At 41.2% G+C, this 21038-nt stretch overlaps 1 protein-coding gene across 1 annotated transcript; it reads right to left on the bottom strand.

Annotated features, from left to right (window-relative positions):
* Positions 1-1350: 1350 nt before the first annotated feature.
* LOC148132236 (tubulin alpha chain) lies at positions 1351-18183 on the bottom strand. Its single transcript, XM_087956133.1, has 4 exons — positions 17733-18183; positions 8794-9016; positions 6374-6522; positions 1351-2437 (listed from the first exon to the last, which is right to left on the bottom strand). The coding sequence occupies exons 1-4, from the start codon at positions 17733-17735 to the stop codon at positions 1463-1465; spliced, it is 1350 nt and encodes a 449-aa protein (XP_087812259.1). The 5' UTR covers positions 17736-18183; the 3' UTR covers positions 1351-1462.
* Positions 18184-21038: the final 2855 nt, after the last annotated feature.

The raw sequence follows: 21038 nt of genomic DNA, 5'->3' as shown, positions 1-21038 counted from the left end.
AATTTTATTCCAACTCTTATTAAATGCATCTCCTTTTAACTATGCAAATGCATGTTTTCTTCTTCCAGCATAGCTTCTGTAATTGCATGCACAACTAGGAATTATACATAAAGAGCTTATTATGGAGTGCAATTTGCATAACAGCTTAATATAGGCCCAAATTATCAGGAGTATAGACAGAAACACATGCATCTGCTGTTCCTGAGCAAGGTGACATCTTTCCCTACTCTTATTAATGCCATTAGATTAATTTTGTATCTGTGCAACTGAAAGCTTCTTCCAATTCCATTTACGATCCTTTCTCTTTACTTCTTGATATATGCGTAGATGTGATGGAACCACAACACAAGAGTTCTATGGTCAAAGGTGAGATGCTTTAGCAATTGAAAAGGTAACAAATGGCCACTGGGAAAAGGTTTTTATCTTTCAGTTCTATGACTTTGTAGAACAGAGGTCCCCAAACTTGGCAACTGTAAGACTTGTGGACTTCAACTCCCAGAATTCTCCAGTCAGCTATGCTGTTTGAAGACCCCTGTTGTAGAAACTTAGTGATCCCAACTTTTGAAGGATTGATTTTCCTCTTTCCATGGGCAAGGCAGGAGTTTTGCTTTTCGGCAACTTCTGCAACACTTCCCACAGCCTGATTTACAAAACAGCTGCTGCTAATTTCTTTGGAGCCCCTGAAACATCCAAATTAAGCAAGAACTTTAGCTCTGCCAGTTTCAGGTCCATTATGATAACTGAGCTGATCATTTATATAAGACACATGTATGGGTAGAGGCATTCACTTTGTCCCCAAGTCCCTACTCTCAGTCCAAAAGATAATTGCCCTGATCTACAGAATGTAACAACATATGAAGGAATTAGCACAATGAATTTCCTTCTCAGGAGAATTCATGAAAGTAAACTATGCTAAAGAGGGGAAAATAAAATAAAATAAAATACATCTTTTCTCCTGCCTGGAAGTACAAAGGACCTTCAGCCTGTCCTTATAAAGGACAGCTCCTCTCATTCCAGATATCCACTCTCCCTTACCTACTTAAAGCAGAACCAGGAATTCCTAATTTCCCCCTCTACAGAATTTTAAGGGGAATCACAAAACAATGTTCAGGATGGCATTTGGGGAGAACTGAAGGTTTTTGCAGTGAGGGCACAGGGGCTCAAGGTCCCTGGGTTGCTACATTTACACTCTTCACTTGACTGTACATTCTTAATGTACCCTTGCTGCGTAACCATTCAAGCTTTGCCAAGCTAACAGCCCATACCCTTTATTCATTTAACAAATGCGCTCCCAGCTGACATCAGAACACTGGAAAGGGCAGCGTTTGTTTTCTAAAGAAACAAAACTGCTTTCAGCTGAAACAGACTTTTAATAAGCTTTTCACACAATAGACAGTCATGTGATTCCAGAAGGGGTGATGAATGGAAAAAATAACACAATGAAAAATTAACACAATGAGAATCAGTATTCTTCTCCCTCCTCTTCCGCATCAGCGCTATCGGCCCCGACCTCTTCGTAATCCTTCTCCAGAGCAGCCATGTCTTCCCGAGCCTCTGAGAATTCCCCTTCTTCCATCCCTTCCCCAACGTACCAGTGGACAAAGGCACGCTTGGCATACATCAGATCAAACTTATGGTCCAGGCGGGCCCAGGCCTCAGCAATGGCTGTGGTGTTGCTCAGCATGCAGACAGCACGCTGCACCTTGGCCAGGTCGCCTCCGGGGACCACGGTTGGAGGCTGGTAGTTGATACCAACCTTGAAACCGGTGGGGCACCAGTCCACAAACTGGATGCTGCGTTTGGTCTTGATGGCAGCAATAGCAGCATTGACATCTTTGGGAACAACGTCGCCACGGTACAACAGGCAGCAGGCCATGTATTTACCGTGACGAGGGTCGCATTTCACCATCTGATTAGCTGGCTCAAAGCAAGCATTGGTGATCTCTGCTACAGTCAACTGCTCATGGTAGGCTTTTTCAGCAGAGATGACTGGGGCATAGGTCGCCAGAGGGAAATGGATTCTAGGGTAGGGCACCAAGTTGGTCTGGAATTCTGTCAGATCTACATTCAGGGCACCATCAAATCGCAGGGAAGCTGTGATGGAGGACACAATCTGACTGATAAGGCGGTTGAGGTTAGTGTAGGTGGGGCGCTCGATGTCAAGGTTCCGTCGGCAAATGTCATAGATGGCTTCGTTGTCTACCATGAAGGCACAGTCGGAGTGCTCCAAGGTGGTGTGGGTGGTCAGGATGGAGTTGTAGGGCTCAACGACAGCTGTGGATACTTGGGGAGCTGGGTAGATGGAGAACTCCAGCTTGGACTTCTTGCCATAGTCAACGGACAGGCGCTCCATCAGCAAGGATGTAAAGCCAGAGCCAGTACCACCACCAAAACTGTGGAAGACCAGAAAACCCTGGAGACCTGTGCACTGGTCAGCCTGTTGGAAAAAGCAAAGTGGATTCAGTGTCAATTTTAAGAACCACATTTTTCTCTCATTGATTTTCAAGCATTTTCTTAAAACACCATTAACACTCAAGAAAGTACTAGAAGAAATTCAATCCCCTTCAGTTGTTTGAGAATATCCTGTAACTTCCAAATAGCTATAGACTGTAAAATCCAGCCTTCCAGATGATAGTGAATGCCAATTTCTACAGCCCCTGCCTTTATCATGAATGACAGCAACTTAAATTCAACCACTTCAGTAGGACTAAATCAGGGGTCGCCAACCTTTTGGACCTCAGGGACCACCAAACTTATAATTTTAGATCCCAGGGACCACTAACCGGTTCTGTGGGTGTGGCCTAATTTGTGGGTGTGGCTTGGTGGTCATGTGACTGGCTGGGCATGGCTTGTGTATGTAAATATTATATTTATATAAATATTGAATTTTTATAAAAAAGAGCAACATTTACCCCAAATCAGGCAAAGCAGGCAGATTGAGTTGCTCACAGAATCAGATTCATTCAGAGATCTATCTGCCATTGGCTAGCTCAGTCTGTCAATAAATTTTTAAGCAAACTCACAAAATTAAGTCACAACACCATACATGTAAATATTGAATTTTTATAAAAAGAGCAACTTTACCCAAAATCAGCAAAGCAGGCAGATTGAGTTGCTCACAGAATCATTCAGTGATTTATCTATCTGCCATCGGCTAGCTCAGTCTCTCAAATTTGCTTGCTGTGAGTCTGCACTGAATTTGCTTGCAAGCAAACCTTCAGTCCTAAGGGAGGTTCGGCTGTGCTGAGCTGAAGATCTAAAGACTAGCTAGAAAGCAAGAAATCTAACCATTTCCTACTTCCTAGCTAATCTAAATCTCCCAGCACAGCAGAACAGAGGGGGGAGATCACCAGCAGTGTCGAGGAGAGCCGCATCTCTTCTCCTCAGCTGGTCAAACTCCCTTTCCCGAAGGCGGTAGGAGCGGTGGTCAGAAATGGCCACCTCAAAGAAGCACTCAACCGGAAAAGAAAGTGCAGGAGGAAGATAAGAAGTGAAAGTTTTGGCTGACCGGGTTAAAAAGCAACAACTAAGGTACCCTGGAATTTAAATTTTATAAAAGATAACAGCGCTCCCAAAGAAGAGTCGGAAGCAGCGAAAGAAAGTGAAAAGGGAAAGTTTTTTTTTCTCTTCTCTCTCCTTCCTTACATTGACAACTAAGAGATCTGAATAAGAAATTGGAAAAATCCGCTTTGGCATTAATAGGCAATTAAGCTGAAATTATAACTAAATACCAAAGGGACAATAAAGATTTCTGGATATTAAAAACTTTTTCTTCTACAAGCAGGAAGGGAGAGGAAAAGAATAAGGGCAGGATCTGGAGGGAGGAGATTGCCTGGACTTCAAAAGAATCTAAAGTAAAATTTCAACAAGACTTCTAAAAGATACATTTTAACTGAAACTTTGCAACTAAATAGTAACCCCAGGAAGAGAAAGTGAAAGTGTAAAAAGAAACAGCCTGTGTATATTTGGATTGCTTGGTGACTTTTGGATTTTTGGTTATTATATTTGAATGACTAAAATCAATTGGGTGGTTGTTTAAAAATGTATACAATGGCATCATTTCTGGATGAATTGAAAATGGAACTTAAAAAATACAAAGAAGATGCACAAGAAGAGAAGGGCCTTTTTGGCTTCGTTTTTCAATTTTTAAAAATGGAGATCTGCAACTATGAGAAACAAGAAAAGACTACAAAACAAGAAGACTGGGACAAAGAAGAAGCCATCTTTAATGCACAAGTAACTCTTTGTGGGGAAGAAAGGGGAAGGGGGGAAAGAGTACGGAGAATTTAAGACTTAAAAAAACAACCAAAGAAGGGAAAAATAATTTGAAAAGTGGATATAATGTTGGAAAGCAACAGAAAAGGGGAATACAGAAGAGGGAAATGGAGGTGGAGAGACGGGGGGGGGGGGTAAAAAGGGGATAGAGAAGAAGAAAGGGAAGAAGGAAATGAAGAGAAGTTACAAAGGTTTGGAGCAAGATGTTTCAAAGAAACAGGACCTATTTAGGCTAATGGGTGAAAATCTAACTGAAAAAGGGATTCTGTGAAGGTACTTAAGATTGTTTTGTTATATTTGTAATAGAAATAATTTTAGAAAATTGGAAATAACATATGATTAAAAAGAGGGATAAAGTAGTTGGTGTGGTTTGGTAAAATGTTTGTGAATAAAATAAATGAAATGAAATAAATGAGAAAATTGAATTAGGAAGGAACAGGAACATTTTAATTAGTCAATGTTTTATAAAATATAACTGAAGAGGGGGGAATTAACTATGGAAAGTTTATAATTGTTCCCACAGAAGTATGATATTTGAAAAGTAATGTGCAAAATGTTAAGATTTAAATGAATATTAATATTAATGATAGAATTGAATTGGGATGGACTGTTGTCTTAATTATATTATACATTTATAATTTTTTCTTTTTTTAAGAATACAGTGTGTAGTTTTAGAATGTACCAAGCAGAATCCGAATGGAGGTTATGTATTATATTAAGTGTTATAATTTTAGGGGAAAGATATAAAGGCGTCATACTCCAATCAGTGATTACAGGAGAAATTTTGTTTAATGAGAAGAGATAGTAGACAGTTGAAACAGGACAGACAAAGAATATAAGTACAATGATTTGAATTGAGATGAAATAAATAAAATAAAATTAAGAAAGTTAAAAGAGGGGAGAAGCTATGTAGAAAATGTAGAATAATAAGATATGGAATGGAATATTAAAATGAGCATGAATTTGAATTTGTGTCTGTACGAAGAGATGTAACCCGGGATTATGCTGCTTTCAAAAAAGTTGTTTTTGTTTTGTTTGTATGTTTGTTTTTAAAAACCAATAAAATTTATTTTTAAAAAAATGATTTCAGCCACTGTTTGCTAAACTTGTAAACCAGGGACAACTCATGATGCAAAACCATAAGCAGTGGTTTAGAAATCAAAAACTAGGTTCAAAAATAACTATACCAAAAATAAATTTTATGACTTACCTAAAGTTCCAATCCAGCTACTGTCAAACTAATTTCCCATAAACTTGTTGCAAATACCTTAAGGCAGGAGTGTCAAACTCTATTTCATTGAGGACCACTTCAGGGTTGTGTTTTCCTTCTGGGGATTGGAGTGGGCATGGCCTGCGTGACATCACTTGTGTTGGGGAGGGCGCTGTGGTGGCCTGAGCACTCTGCTATTGAAAATGGGCACCCGAGCTCTGTTTTTGTCCGCAAGGGCCTCCTCAGGGGTCGGATTGTGCTATAGAACTGGTTGCTACAATTCTCCGCAATTCAGAAGAACTGGCAAATCATGCCACTGGCTGGCCCCGCCCCACCCTGTCAGCAAGCCATGCCCACCCAGTCAAATGACCAAGCCACACCCACAAATTAGGCCATGCCCATAGAACCAGTTAAAAAAAATGGAATCCCACCCCTGCCAGCGAAAATGGAGCTTGGGAGGGTTGCGCAAGGCCCTTGCAAGCTCCATTTTTGCTGGCAGAGGCATCACTATTTCCAGAGTGGCCCTTGTGGGCCAGATCTAAATACCCCACAGGCTGGATCCAGCCTCCAGGCCTTGAGTTTGACACCTGTGGCCCTAAGGTTTCTATGCAACTTCACTCTTATTCATTCATCACATTTACTGTTCAAAACTCAATCATGGCTAAAAAGAGAATAAATTGTTTGCCAGCAAGCATAAAAATAAAGTGAGAAACATTCAGTGAGTCGCACTAGAAGCAGCAGACGATTCTGTACTGTGAAACTAGGAGATGCATCAGGGGATCTTATCCCACTTAATACGGAGGTTTTATTTTTAAAACTCTGCATCTCCATAGTTCTTTATTTCACATTTCCAAACTGAGGGCTCCTTCAGCAGCAGAAATCACCCACCAATTTCCTAATCCTGTCAAGGACCAAGTCAATGATCTCTTTGCCAATCGTGTAATGCCCTCTGGCATAGTTGTTAGCGGCATCTTCTTTGCCAGTGATCAGTTGCTCAGGGTGGAATAGCTGGCGGTAAGTACCAGTGCGCACTTCATCTGTGAAAAGAATTAATGAACAAGGTATTTATTTTGTTGTGACATTGTGATCAAGAACCCAAGATATGTTTCTTCAAAAATGTATTTACTGAGAAAGCTTTCAGAGAGATTTTGTCTTCAGAAGAATTTAACTTCTGGGGTAAACTAAGAGATGGCACTGAGATGATTGCGGAGGACAAGAATCCAGAACGAAAAAGAGTTGTGGAAGTGGCCAAGTCTTTCTGCAAGAGACACCTTAAATAAAGGCACCTTAAATATTAATTTCAGTGTATTCCAATTGTTCTCAATTGCATTGTTCAACTGCACAACTCTTCTTGATTCTGAATCTTTGTCCCCTGTTTCACTTCATTAATTCACTTAATGACCATCACAAAAAAATGTACAATCAAGTCAGTTACATGATGACTTCCTTTACAACCACAACTTATGACCATAATGAGCAGACTCCATTACAGTCAAGTTGAGGACAACTTGTAGACTTTGTTGTGGTTAGCTGGCAGCAGGTGCAGAGGGCTGAGGAGAGTGATGATTCTGATGAGGGGCCAGGACCATCAGGGAGTGGACTGCTGCCTTCAGGGATTGTAGGGGCTGGCAGCAGTGACAAGGAGGTTCCCAAGGAGCCTGTGCCAAGTGCACGTGAGCGCAGGATGATTCGTAGAAGAGAACAATTGGAGCAGCACAGCAACTCGGGCGTAAGGATGCAATGTAATGGCCCCTCCCTCCAGGGAATATAAACCTGGTTTCAAAAGGTTTTTCCTTTTGCAGAAAGCAAAAACATTCTAAGGACTCAGCCTTGTGTGTGGAGACTCCGGCTTTTATGAAGAATACTGTCAAGGCTTTTCTGGTTGGACTAATTGGCTGCAAGCCATCTTTTGTCTACAAAGAAGTTATTTGTAGATTAAAGCCGAGAAGGTTTGAGTTGCTGCGTTTGTTCGAGATTTTCTTGCTGGTAACAGGGTTGAGTCAGAACAGACTAATGGGAAAATACAGCATTTAAATTTTTATTATACAGTATTATTGTTCACAATACAGAATCTCCTTTGGGAGAGGATGGGCAGCTAAATAAATATGATAAAGTATTGAACTATATGGCAATGTTTTAGAATCTGAGCGTTTATCAGGAATTATGGTTTTATTGAACATGGGGAATGGGTAAAAGAATATTGAGAAATTGGAGGTCTGGTATTATGACAGATATTAAGAAATGGCTGCAGAAGTGTGATATGTTTTGGAAAAAAAACAATAGTTTCTACTAATCAGATGCAGCAGTAAATGTTATTATATTTATAAGAAGAACATCCAGATTCAGATACAGTTTTGTTCCATACAGTATCAAGCTTGTGAACTCTCAAGCTTACTCTTTCTACTATGTATTCAAGATGGACAGTGATTGAGATATATACATGTGTGTGTGTGTGTGTGTGTGTGTGTGTGTTCTTAGGTTTTCACGGGTATTTATATGTATGGTATTCTACTTTGTTCGGGTATTTTCCCACGTCATTATAGTTGTGCTTTTAAAGTTGTAGCAACGTTTCTCACAGATGAGCACAGTACAGAAGCCTGATGATGGCAGATGAGATTCTGCCGAAACGTTGCTACAACTTTAAAAGCACAACTATGACCTGGGAAAATACCTGAACAAAGCTGAATACCATACATACATACATACATACATACGACAATAAAGGTAATATAGAGGTACATTTATTAGTAAATCAGCAAGTACTAAAAGTATAAAATATAACATGCTTTTGTTTTCCTTTATTACTTTATCTGGGTTTGTCCCTTTTCTAATTTGTTTTGGTTTCTATTAATTTTTTTCTTTTTGATATTTATGTATGTTAAGAATATTAAATTAAAAAGTCATGATTGAATAGGTTAAAAACTCATATTAGCACAATTAATTTCTTATACCAAAACAAAAATCCACCATATATCCAGTCAAAAAATTCAACAGAGTCTATCCAGATATGTCATAATGTTCTTAGCAGGGATCTCCTGCTCTTGGCAACTTTAAGACTTGTGGACTTCAACTCCCAGAATTCCCCAGCCAGCATGGGTCCACAAGTCTTAAAGTTGTCAAGTTTGAAGACCCCTGTTCTTCAGGATTTAAGCCCGATTTGGTGTGTTTTTTTAACTTACTTTCCCTTACTTGAAATGCAAGACACTGGATCTCCGACTTGAACTAGAAATGTTTGTTCTTCTATGAACCTCTAACCTTCCTTGCCACTGAGTATTTCTAAAATGTTAATATTACTGAAAGTAGCTCACCAATCACCGTTGGCTCCAAGTCTATGAACACAGCCCTGGGGACGTGTTTGCCAGCTCCAGTCTCACTGAAGAAGGTGTTGAAGGAGTCATCTCCTCCCCCAATGGTCTTATCGCTGGGCATCTGCCCATCTGGCTGGATGCCATGTTCAAGGCAGTAGAGCTCCCAGCAGGCATTGCCAATCTGGACACCGGCTTGGCCAACGTGGATGGAGATGCACTCACGCTGTGGAAAGAAACCACTTCCGTTATATTTATTCTAGAACAAGTAAATCACAACTAGCACTTGGCTGCAATGATTAAACCACTCACCAGTTGCGGAAAGTCCCAACTAGCAATAAATAATCATCTGTTTTCATGCAACATGAAGCATGAGCTATTAACAAGACTTAAGGACATGGCTGTGCTAGAAATTATTAGCTCTGTCTGCCTCTGTCTGGATGAAGTGAAAGTGTAGCTATGGCTGAAATTTTTATGCAAGTCAATAGAAAAAAATATAGAAATTTAGCAGGCAAGTTTACGGGGTAAGGAGTGAGTGTGTGGGGAGGGTTCCCACAGGCCATGTGGGTGGTACAGCCTTGTGTTTCTGCGCAGCCTGGATTAATTGCTTTGGGGGGGGTGCTCTGGAGGTTAGATTTCTCTGCGGCCCACCAAAACTTTTCTCGCGGCCCAACGGTTGGCGACCACTGGTCCAGGGCACTTGGACAGAGTCAAGATGTGGAAGCCTGATCTAAGGAACTCTTTTAGATGCAAGCTTTGTATTTGGCAATGGGCAGAAGGAGGCATTGTGCAGTTCAGAATGTACTTCCTATTTACCTAGCTTGGCGTTTTCTCAAAAGCAGCCAATGCATTAATTATGAGGTTGGGCTCCAGTTTATTTTTCAACAATAGCTGAAAAGCACAGAAACCAGTATGCAAACACACGTCATTGGGCAAGAAAGACTAAAAGTGCCATTAGCATCATTTTTTTAAAAAGTGCAGCATCTGAAAAATATCCGCTCTTTATGACATACGTTTTGGGGAGTTGCAGCTACATCAGCTACGTTCATCAACTACATTAAATATGGGAGCTGCAAACACTTTTGATTTGATCTCCCAAAGATGCTTTCCTGCATGCAAGAGGGCAAAATATAATACCTGTTCAATGGACCTTGCAGTAGCTGTATCTTTTTCTAGAATCACATGGCTGCCCTTCATAGCTGCTACATAATTCCACAAAATGACCAGCTGCTTTAATCGAATGCTCCAATCCTTATCCTGTATACTCCAAACACTTTTTTGAACCTGAATGTGAAGCACTGCCTAGCAAGCGTTATCCTGAGATGCAATTACATGCAGAATATAGAAGCTTTCATGGAGTAGAGTCTTCCCACCTTAAAAGTCCGTTTTTAAAACTGGCACACCACAGTAACTGATATTTAAAACTGTTTCCAAAATATTTAGAAAAGCACCTTAATTTTAGTCCAATTATGGCTTTAAATACTTTGGAGTATAAACAAACCAGAATAAAACTGGCAGCAGAGAAAGCTGGAATTACATCTCTGCCCTCTGGTCTTCTGAATAAATAAAACACGGCTGCTTCAAGCTTTCTGTAATTTGAGAACATTCCCGATTGTGGAAATAAAGTTACTTTGGTCACGTAGCAATCTAGTATCATTGTAACAAGAGTTAAGCTGATTCAACTCTACTTCCATCCTAAACTTAGAATGTCTCTTCGCTTCCTACACCCCCAACCTCCCCAACCAGCTTAAACCTGTTGGCTCTGTCATCATTTGGCTCACAACACACAAGACTTTAGATTAAACAGCAAGGCTTTAAAGGTGTTGTTTGAAGGGCTAAGGGTCAGGCATCACTGTGCCTTTTCAAAGGAGCAGCCAATGGATAGCACAATTTGATGCCTGTCACAATGACTGGGGGGGGTAGAGCTTAATGCATCTCCAAAAATTCACTTGGAGATCAAGAGCTGAAAAAAACGACAGCCTTGGAAGGGAGGGTTCAATCCTACAGAAAGAAGACCATATTAGTGGTCCATAATTAGACCATTATTTATTACAATAAATTGGAGAAAAAGGAAATTTCCTCAAAATATTTAGTGCTTTTTATTGAATTAAGATAAGGCCAATAGAGATACCCTATTTGGTTTCCAACTCTCTTTAAAAAGTCCTGGGCACTTTTTTGTTTCAGGTTGCCTTAAATGGCCTTTTGAAGCTTGCAATGGATTCTTCCATAATTTTTAATTTGGGTGTGGAAATTTTATAATAATAATAATAATAATAATAATAATAATAATAATAATAATAATAATAATAATTATTATTATTATTATTATTATTATTATTATTATTATTATTATTATTATTATTAATGGAACATAGGAGATTCTTCATTCCAAAGTAACTTTATTTTCTCTCACTGTCTTAACCCTTAACACAAATTCATGATTCACTGAGACTAGAAACTATGGAAAATACATTGTAACAATAGATTGCTAAACTGCACCTTTGCTAAGTTATCAACTGACAATAGCAAAACCCAAGTACCAAAACCAAGTACCAAAACCAAGTACCAAAACCAAGTACCAAAACCAAGTACCAAAACCAAGTACCCGGACAAGAGTAATTAACCAAAGAACCTGTTCAGTCACATACTTCCCCACACCTACAAATAGGCTGCCCAGACACCATCTACACAACAAAAAGGTAAGCCAACAGAGACAGGAAGGACAACTAAGATTGACCTTTTGACACAGTCATACACACACACACACACCCAAGAAACACCAAGGACCAGTCCCTTTATAAAACAAAGTCTCTCTACCCCATTTTCTCAGTAGCCTATCAATAAGAGCAAACCTCCTTGATTTGGAAATAAATGGATTACCTCCTTTCCACTAGCAGTGTGCTTTTTTATCTTATTTGCTTGCAAAGTCTCTCTCCCCCATTTTCTCTGTAGCCTATAACCTCCAAACATGACCAATGACTATGCTGCTGACAGAGAACAATAGGAATTGACGTGGAGTTGTACAAAAGCCTTTGTCCAGATTGAAGGAAGACAACCTCATACCTGAATCCTCAGCAACTTTCAGAAATCACAGTAAGCTATAATGCATTGTGGAATAATCCATGAATAACAAGATCTGCCCCGTCTGCTAGTCCACACAAAAACCATATTTTGGTTGAGGACAATACATAAGTCAGACCAGTATGCGACCAATTAATCCTCTGCAAGGTAGACAGGGCTGTATTCCCCAGACAATATTGCTCACTTCTTATCAGCAGTAGAAGCTCTGGGTGGGATTCAAACCTGTTTGAGTCACTATGACTATTGCAACACATTGTATTTAGCAAACAAGAGGCCAGGAGAAGCATCATGTCCTGGCCCTCTTTTATCAGCTACTAGCAGATGCTTTATTTTTCATGTACTCTTTAACACCAACATCCATAGCCTTTCCATGCATTCACATACCCAGGAATTACTTTAAACAAGTAGCTCTGCAGTGGGACATTATGCAGTGTGGAATTTTTATGAAGGTACACTTATTTATTTTTATTTATTTAATTTGATTTGTCAATCACTTACAAGATAATAGGTATAAGAATAAACATAGTTATGAATACATGAAATGGATACATATAAATAAGAAAAATAAAAGAAACAATAGGACAGGGACAGTAGGCACGTTGGTGCGCTTATGCATGCCCCCTACAGACCTCTTAGGAAGGGGATGAGGTCAATAGCGGATAGTCCAAGATTAAAGTTTTTGGGGTTTGGGGAAGAAACCACATGGTCAGGTAGAGTATTCCAGACATTGACCACTCTGTTGCTGACGTCGTATTTCCTGCAATCAAGTTTGGTGAGTTTGTATCTATTGTGTGCTCTCGTATTGTTATGGTTGAAGCTGAAGTATTCATTGACAGGTAGGACATTGCAATGTATGGTTTTATATACTATACTTAAATCGGACCAAAGACGGCGTAGTTCTAGGTTGTCTAGGTCTAGAATTTCAAGTCTGGTGGCATAAGGTATTCTGCAATGAGTAGAGGAGTGGAGAACGCTTCCTGTGAAATATTTCTGGACTTTCTCAACTGTGTTAATATCAGATATGTAATTTGGGTTCCAGACTGATAGCAACTTCCACATGCAAACTTAGGGCAACCCATACAGAGGCTATACAAGGAAGCCAATGAAAAGATAATATGTAGTATTGAATATCAAGCATATTTGGGAAGAAAAGGGACTCTTAGATTTTTGTTTTTTAATTTCCTGTCTCTCTGACCAAAAGGGTAATTCTATTATCAGAGGAAAATGAGGAAATGCTATACTGTGACTCAGGTTATACTCAGAGGTTTGTTCAATAAAAGTCCAAAGGGTACAGTATCACATGGCTCTTACTATGGAAGCTACTGCAGTACCCTTCTGCATAATGGGAAACAAACAATGGAGTCCTTGATGCTCTCTGAGCCTGGCTGGTTGCTTGCAGATGTTTCATTGTATTATTGCACTGATGATGTTACCTAGATGGGTCATGAAATACCTGCAAGCAAGCAAGCAAGCTGAGAGAGCACCAAGGACTCCATAGTTTAACCTCGAGCTACAGATATTTTCTTCTATTGAGAGCAAACTATTCTAGGAATCCTAGCAGGAATGGGCTTGTTTTAACTAGTCCATGCAACAAAGGGAATATTTAGCAATATCCTCAGGCCTGGCCCACCTAAACATATTAGTCATTTCAGGCAAGCAATTTAATTATCTTATCTTTCAGCACTAAAAAAGGGTAGAGAACAGCCTGAGAATTAAAATAGCCTTCTCCAACTTAACCATTTCCAGATGACTTGTACTGCAGCTCCCAGTATTTCCCACCAACATTGGTACTGGTGATGTTGGGTGCAGATGATTGGAAGCTGCAGCCCAAATATATATTTTAATATTTATTTATTAAATGTCTATGCTGCCCATCTCCCCTACTAGGTGATTTTGTGTGGCTTCATCTCAATCTTCAAGAGCTTGATGACTTCAATTCAGAAAATCATGCTCAGAATTTTAGTATTAAAGTGTGTCAAATGTTAGCCCCAAATCTCTAATAGCTGGATTGACATTACACCCAAACGGTAGAGTTCTGAAGCTGCTTCAGATTTTAAAAATATGAACAAACACTGCAACTTATTTCCTTCCTGTTGCAGGTAAATGCTAGCTGTTTGTTTGTAAGAGCACCATGAAACATCTTGAATTCTTATTCTAAAAATTGTGCCATCTTCCTAGAAGGCTTGGTGTGAGATCAGTGGAGATAATACAGTAAAAACTATTTCAGAATTCATATTTATCTAGAAACATGAAACTGAACCAATAATGTTTGGAAAATGATTTCATTTGATGTAGTCTATACTATTTACAAATAGATGGCAGATATTGTAGAATTTAGAGTTACGGTGAGCCTTAAAAAAAATCAGCCAACCATCAGAAAACAGCACTTTATCTTAAACCCTAACTTAAACACCACATTCTTGCCTAAACTTGACATTTAAAAATTATCTCTCAGATGAAGTATTTGAACAATGTCAATTTAAATTATGCATCTTCTACAAACTCCAATGGTGCTCTGCAGCCCTGACTTGATTTGGCCTGGACATCATATATGCAACAGATCCATTCAGAAATTCTGCTCTTCCTATTTGTAACTGGCTTTCTTCAATGCTCTCAAAACCTTTTACAGCAAGTAGCAAAGTCACATATCTTCAAGGTCAGATTTGGCCACTTACATTTTATAATACTTTAAGATTAAGATTATGGTGTTTAAGGAAGCCTTTTAAAATGTGGCTTGAAGTGCTAATGCTGGTCATTTTGCAATATTGTGACTTCCTGCTTTTATTGTTTTCAGTGCCTGCTATAGAAAAGTATTACTTAGGAAAGGGTTTTTTTTTTAATTATTAGTAGACACACTCAAAAATATTGGAAAAGCAGTGCAGGTTATTGCAGGTTAACAGGGTTTGAAACTTCACTTTCCTTCATATGCTAATGTCTCCTTTTTCCCTGAAAAATGACTCAGCAGGTATCTATGAAAAATGAAGGCGAAGAAGATGAGTCACAAGACTGAAACATCAAGTCATATCCTGCTCCTAAAAGCAAGATAAAATTTCTCTATTAGGCCACCTCCTACTGGTAGCTTTTCAAAAAGAGAAACAGTCTTCTTTTCTCTGTGCTGTACAAATCCTGGAAGATTTGGCCAAGAGTTGCCCATCCGTTTCATAGAAAGAATAAGGTGAGAATACAGGAGCTTTCAGTTCAGCATTCAATACCATCATTCCAGACACTCTTCTAAGTAAATTAAACCAACTATCGGTACCTGAACACACTTGTAAGTGGATCATAAGCTTCCTAACAGACAGGAAGCAGCAGGTGAAGCTAGGCAGAATCACATCCTATACCTGTACAATCAGCACAGGGGCTCCCCAAGGCTGTATGCTTTCTCTACTTCTCTTCTCCCTATATACCAATGACTGCATCTCAAATGATCCATCTGTTAAAATACTGAAGTCTGCTGATGACACAACAGTGATTGGTCTCATTCGAGACAACAACGAATCTGCATACAGACAGGAGGTTATAAAACTTGCCTTGTGGTATAACCAGAACAATCTGGAACTGAACACACTCAAAACCGTAGAAATGGTGGTAGACTTTAGAAGAAACCCTCCTATACTACCACCTCTTACAATACTAGACAAGAGACCTTCAAATTTCTAGGTTCTACTATATCACATGACCTAAAATGGACACCTCACATCAAAAACATCATCAAAAAAGCACAACAAAGAATGTTCTGTCTGCGCCAACTCAGAAAGCTCAAACTGCCCAAGGAGCTGCTGATACAGTTCTACAGAGGAATTATTGAGTCTAACATCTGCACCTCTATAACTGTCAGGTTTGGTTCTGCAACCCAACAAACAGACACACACTTCAGAGGATAATTAGGACTGCAGAAAAAAACAATTACTACCCACGTGCCTTCAATTGAGGAATTGGATACTGCATAAGTCAAAAAGAGGGCTGTGAAAATATTTACAGATCCGTCACATCCGGGACAAAAACTGTTTCAACTCCTTCTCTCAAAACGATGCTAAAGAGCACTGCACACCAGAACAACTAGGCACAAGAACAGTTTTTTTCCTGAAAGGCATCACTCTGCTAAACAAATAATTCCCTCAACACTGTTCAACTATTTACAAAGTATACACTACTATTACTGTTAATCTTCTCATCACTCCTTATCAACCATCCCCTCCCACTTGACTGTGTGATTTCTGATAGTATGATATGGTTGTTGATTGTACCCTATGACTATCATTAAGTCTTGTAAGTTATGATTCTTGATTCTTAATGAATGTACCTTTTCTTTATGTATACTGAGAGTATTTACACCAAGACAAATTCCTTGTGTGTCCAATCACACTTGGCCAATAAAGTATTCTATTCTATTCTCACAATTTTAGAGCTTTTCACATGAGTAATTACCAATATTACAGCATTCAAGACTTTGTTGAATGAAATATCCTTCTGGGTTCAGTTCCAAGTGGGGAAAAAGACACTGGATTCATGGAGGTTGCTTGGAAAGATGCTTTATTGATGGACAGGTTCACATGCCTTGGATGAAGGGACAAAATGCTGAGAGTCCCTCGATTTTATGTCCTCTGTTGGGATTTGAATTTGAGCTTGTATTCTGATTGGTTGTCAGACTCCCATGGGGCCATGCAGGGGCAACTCTGTAGGCTGTCCTGAGTTCTAGACTTGGTTGAGCCTTGCTGGATGATGTAATTAAAAGGCTTTGGGCAATTCCTATTATGGCTCTACCTGGAGGAGATAGATCTTTGTTATATAGAATAGGCTGGCCCAGGCCTTAATGGAACATCAGCAAAGGTAGGGGAGCTGAGTTTCTACTTCTCTTTTAGGGGAAATATTCTGCTTTTTAGTATATCCTAAAATATTTCATTTTCCTAGGAAAGGGGTGGGTTTTAACAATTTGATACCTGTAAAAGAATATTTGTAGCTGGGGCAGAAATGAGAGGTCATTGGTGCTCTGAGCTCGGCTGTTCTCTTACAGACGTTTCATCATTACCCAAAACTAGGTAACTTAGATGTTACCTAGTTTGGGTAATGAAACGTCTGCAAGAAATCCACCAAGCTCAGAAAGCACCAACGGATCCCTCATTCAAAACTGTCCAATACAGCTCAGCCTGTACTTATCAGCTCCAAACCTCCAACTGCTTATCTCTAAATATCAGGGATGATTTACTGCTCTCTTGAAGCAGCCTATAGCAACCCGCAAACCAACGATAGAGCTCTACTCTTGCACCCACGGAAATCTGTGAAGCCGAGAGGCGCAAGAAAGGAAAGACTTCGAGAGGATGCCATGCCCCAACGAAGTGGGATTGAGTTAGGCAACCGGCGCACGGACTTCCCGCCTCCTGATGGGCGAAACACCCTGCAGGAAACGTCCCAACAGCTCTCTCCATCCATCCATCCATCCATCCATCCATGCGGGCGGTCGTGTGTGCTACTATCAGCCGGAGCCAGGGGCCGCTTCTTTCTACCGACCAGAACTGGGATCTCGGAGTTGAACGGAGTCTCCCGCGGGGTGGGGGAAAGAAAGTGAAAGGCAGCGCTACTTCGGAGAAACAAGCCAGGACGAAGTTTCCCTTTATCGCTCCCCGCTCTTTATCCGTAACTGTGGAAAAAAGCCCTTTAGGTCCATTCTGACTCCTTCCTTCCTTCCTTCCTTCCTTCCTTCCTCCACGGGTCGCGGGAGCCGGACAAGGCCCCACTTGTACCATTACATTTCTCCCCCGACTTCACTTTCACCGCCCGCAAATCACCCGAAGTCGGAAAAATTTTCCCTTCCGATTAGATGTAAAAAAAACAATAATTCGGAGAATCCTTTGTTCACTTACCATGTTTCGTGGAAACCGGGATTCCGGGGGTGGGAAGCACCTCCAACAAACGGGTCGAGAGTCTTCCTCACTTAATCGACCCGTTTAGGAAGCCGCCAGTGAGCCAAAACTTCTTTTGGGCTAAAGCAAACTCGGGCGGGGCATTTTATAGCGTTTGGGCGTGTCCTAAGGCACGGGGGGCGTGGCTAAAGTGGAAGGTAACGAAGGAGGCAGGTTTTACTTTACTTTCCTCGCCCATCAGCTGCCGCCTAATTGGCAGGCTCGAATGTCCCGAAACCTGAACGGAATGACATGCGCAGGATGGAATAGAGGTGTGGGGGGGAGGGGAAGCGGGGTGGGGGGGCTGCAACCACTGGCGGCCCCCAAAGCGGGTGGGTCATGCGCTCTCTCTACCCCTTCGCCCCGTGGATCCAGAAGAGACTTCGCCGTCGATATTGGGATCATGCTATAAAATGCCTATCAAAAATAAATTAATTCTAGTTAGGTTTTGTTTCCAGGAAAACTGAGGCGCCTCGCTCACTCTGAACCACAGCGAGGCCTTTCTCTTTGATAGCATTGAACTCCCGAGGCAAAAGCTTCCCTCAGGGGGAACCTCTTCTCTCCGGTCTTTTGTTGCGGAGGGGGAGGGGGTGGGGGGAAACGGTGTGCGAAGCCGGGGACGTAACCAGGCGGATTTATGGAAATGTTTTAGGCGAGAGAAAGGGACGACTTGTTGAAGAAGAACCTCCGCCGGCAGCCAGAGGTGGGAGGGGCGGGAAGAGTCGCCCTGTTTTCAAAGTGCCGTCGCTGCACATTCCGAAAAGATGGCGGGGCTGCTTCACTGCGGCAGAAACAAAGCGCCGGCATACCTTTGGCGGAGGAAGGTCAAACGAGCAGGGCTCCTGTGTCACACTGAGCTTCTCTTCAGGGAGTCCTCATGAAATATTTAATATTTGTGATGACAGATGGCTGCCTTTTTAAAAATGATATACTCCCCCTTCTTTCAATTATCTCTTTTTTTTTTTTCCTGTCAGCAGGCTGAGCTTTCATGGCTGGGTTCACGTCACATGCTAAGGGTTCACATAAGTGTGCCAGAACAAAAAGACCACACTGTGGTTTAATGGAATGGCCTGAAACATGTTCCTTAAATCCATATGGTAATTTTGGTTTGACTTAAGCTGTAGCTAGTTTTTGTTGTTGTTAACGGGATGGTATAAAGCAGGGTCTGTGCTGTGTAGCTGCACCCAGCCCATTCCTTTATATCAGGGTCTCCCAACTTGGCAACTTTTAAGACTTGTGGACTTCAACTCCCAGAATTCCCTAGTCAGCATGAAGACCCTGGTCATAAAGGAATGGGCTGGGTGCAGCTACACAGCACAGAGAACTGGTTTCATTGGAATAGGATTAAATTGCTGGTTCAGATGTTGTGTAGATCAGGGGTCTCCGACCTCAGGGTCCACCAAACTCGAAATTTTAAATCCCATGGACCAGAGACCCTGGGAAAATCCCAAAAAAAGTCTGCAGGAAAATTCCTCAACCCATTTTCCTACCGATCAATCATTCTTTATTTGGGATAACAGGATACTGTCTCCAGCTCCATTCGGGGGGGTGGGGGAGAGAGACTTTTGGCTTCATGCAAGGAAAGCAGCAGAAGTCTGTCTTTCTCTCCCCCAAACTCTGCCAGAATGGCACAGCCTCTTGGAGCAGGATGCCTTGCAGGGTCCCAAAGACTCATTTCTGGTGGGGTTTGGGGGAGAGAAACACTTTTGCTGCTTTCCCTTGTGTGCAGCCAAAAGAAGAAGTAGCCCAGTGGCCAGGACAGGCACTTGGGGCGAGTTCCCCCCCTCCCCCCACTATCTCATGTTGTTTGCAATGCGACGCAAGCCTTGTGTTCCCACAGGCCATGTGGGTGGTGCAGCCTTGTGTTCCCGTGCAGCCTGGATTAATCGCTTTGGGCGGTGCTTTGGAGGTGACATTTCTCTGCGGACCAGCAAAATTTTCTCATGGACCACCGGTGGTCCCCAGCCCACTGGTTGGTGACCACTGGTGTAGATAGTGTCTGGGTAGGAGCTTCCTTTTGCAGAGGCACCCAAACCATTACTGCAGTTAGTAGAAGCTGCTCTCGTGTAAGAACACGTTTGAAGTGGGCTGGAAATATAAACATTGTAAGGCTAGTACAGGTTGCAATCTCCACCATTATTGTTTTTATGAATTTGGTGGAATTAATAATCTTCAGAGCACAGTTCATTATTATCCAAATGGGAATCGCCTGCTTATCACTATGTTGCCCGGGGATAATATACAGAATTAGCAAAACTGATTATGCTCAGAGCCAATCGGGAGGCTGTTTCCTATCTGAGCATGCATACCATACAGGTAACGTCATCTGTCCGTGTGGCTGTAGTTCCGCTATTCAGCTGTGTGGCAGCCCATCTGACTTTGCCTGAGAGGAGTGGCTTATGTCATCTTACCTCCTCACCCCAAGGTATGAATATGCTCCTTTTTTTAGGTCATAATCCCAAGGCAGTCTGAAGCCGTCTTTAATTCCTCCTGTTTTAAAATAAGTATTTTCTTTCTCCACATTTGGTTTTGCATCTACAATGCTTTCTTCACTAATGTGGTTTGACACAATCGGGCTGAGATATGCTCAGTTCTTACTATACAGAATAAATAACAGTTGGAAGAGACTTCAGAGGTCTTCTTGTCCAACCCCTTGCTCAAGCAGGACACCCCTACCTATGCCATCCTGGATAAATGGTTGCCCAATCTCTTCTTCGCTTTCTGTAAGAATAGGTCCCAGCACTGCCCTCCAGGATCATTTAATTCTGGGCTTTAGGAAAGACCAAACATCGGATTCCTGCAGAAGTGCTTGTCAGGTGTTCCATAGATTCCTTATTCACATATATACATACTTTTTGTACACAGAATAACAGTTCAAAGGGACCTTGAAGGTCTTCTAGTTCAGTGGTCACCAACTGGTGTGCTGTGGCCAACTGGTGTGCTGTGGCCCACTGGTGGGCTGCGAGAAAATTTTGGTGGGCCGCAGAGAAATCCCACCCCGTGATTCTGTGAGCAACTCAATCTGCCTGCTTTGCCTGATTTTGGGTAAAAGTTGCTCTTTTTTTAAATAAAAAATTCAATATTTACATAGATGGTGTGTTGTGAGTTAATTTTGTGAGTTTGCTTGCTAACAAATATGAGTTTGCTTGAAAGCAAATTTTATGTGACAAACTGAGCTAGCCGATGGCAGATAGATAGATCTCTGAATGAATCTGTGATTCTATGAGCAACTCAATCTGCCTGCCTGCTTTGCCTGATTTTGGGTAA

This window comes from Notechis scutatus, chromosome 2 (assembly GCF_049901735.1).
Source record: "Notechis scutatus isolate UNSWTSFEM ecotype Mainland chromosome 2, rNotScu1.2, whole genome shotgun sequence".
Taxonomy (NCBI): Eukaryota; Metazoa; Chordata; class Lepidosauria; order Squamata; family Elapidae; genus Notechis; species Notechis scutatus.
The sequence above is the reverse complement of the archived record's forward strand: the minus strand, read 5'-3'. Positions and strand labels throughout refer to the sequence as shown.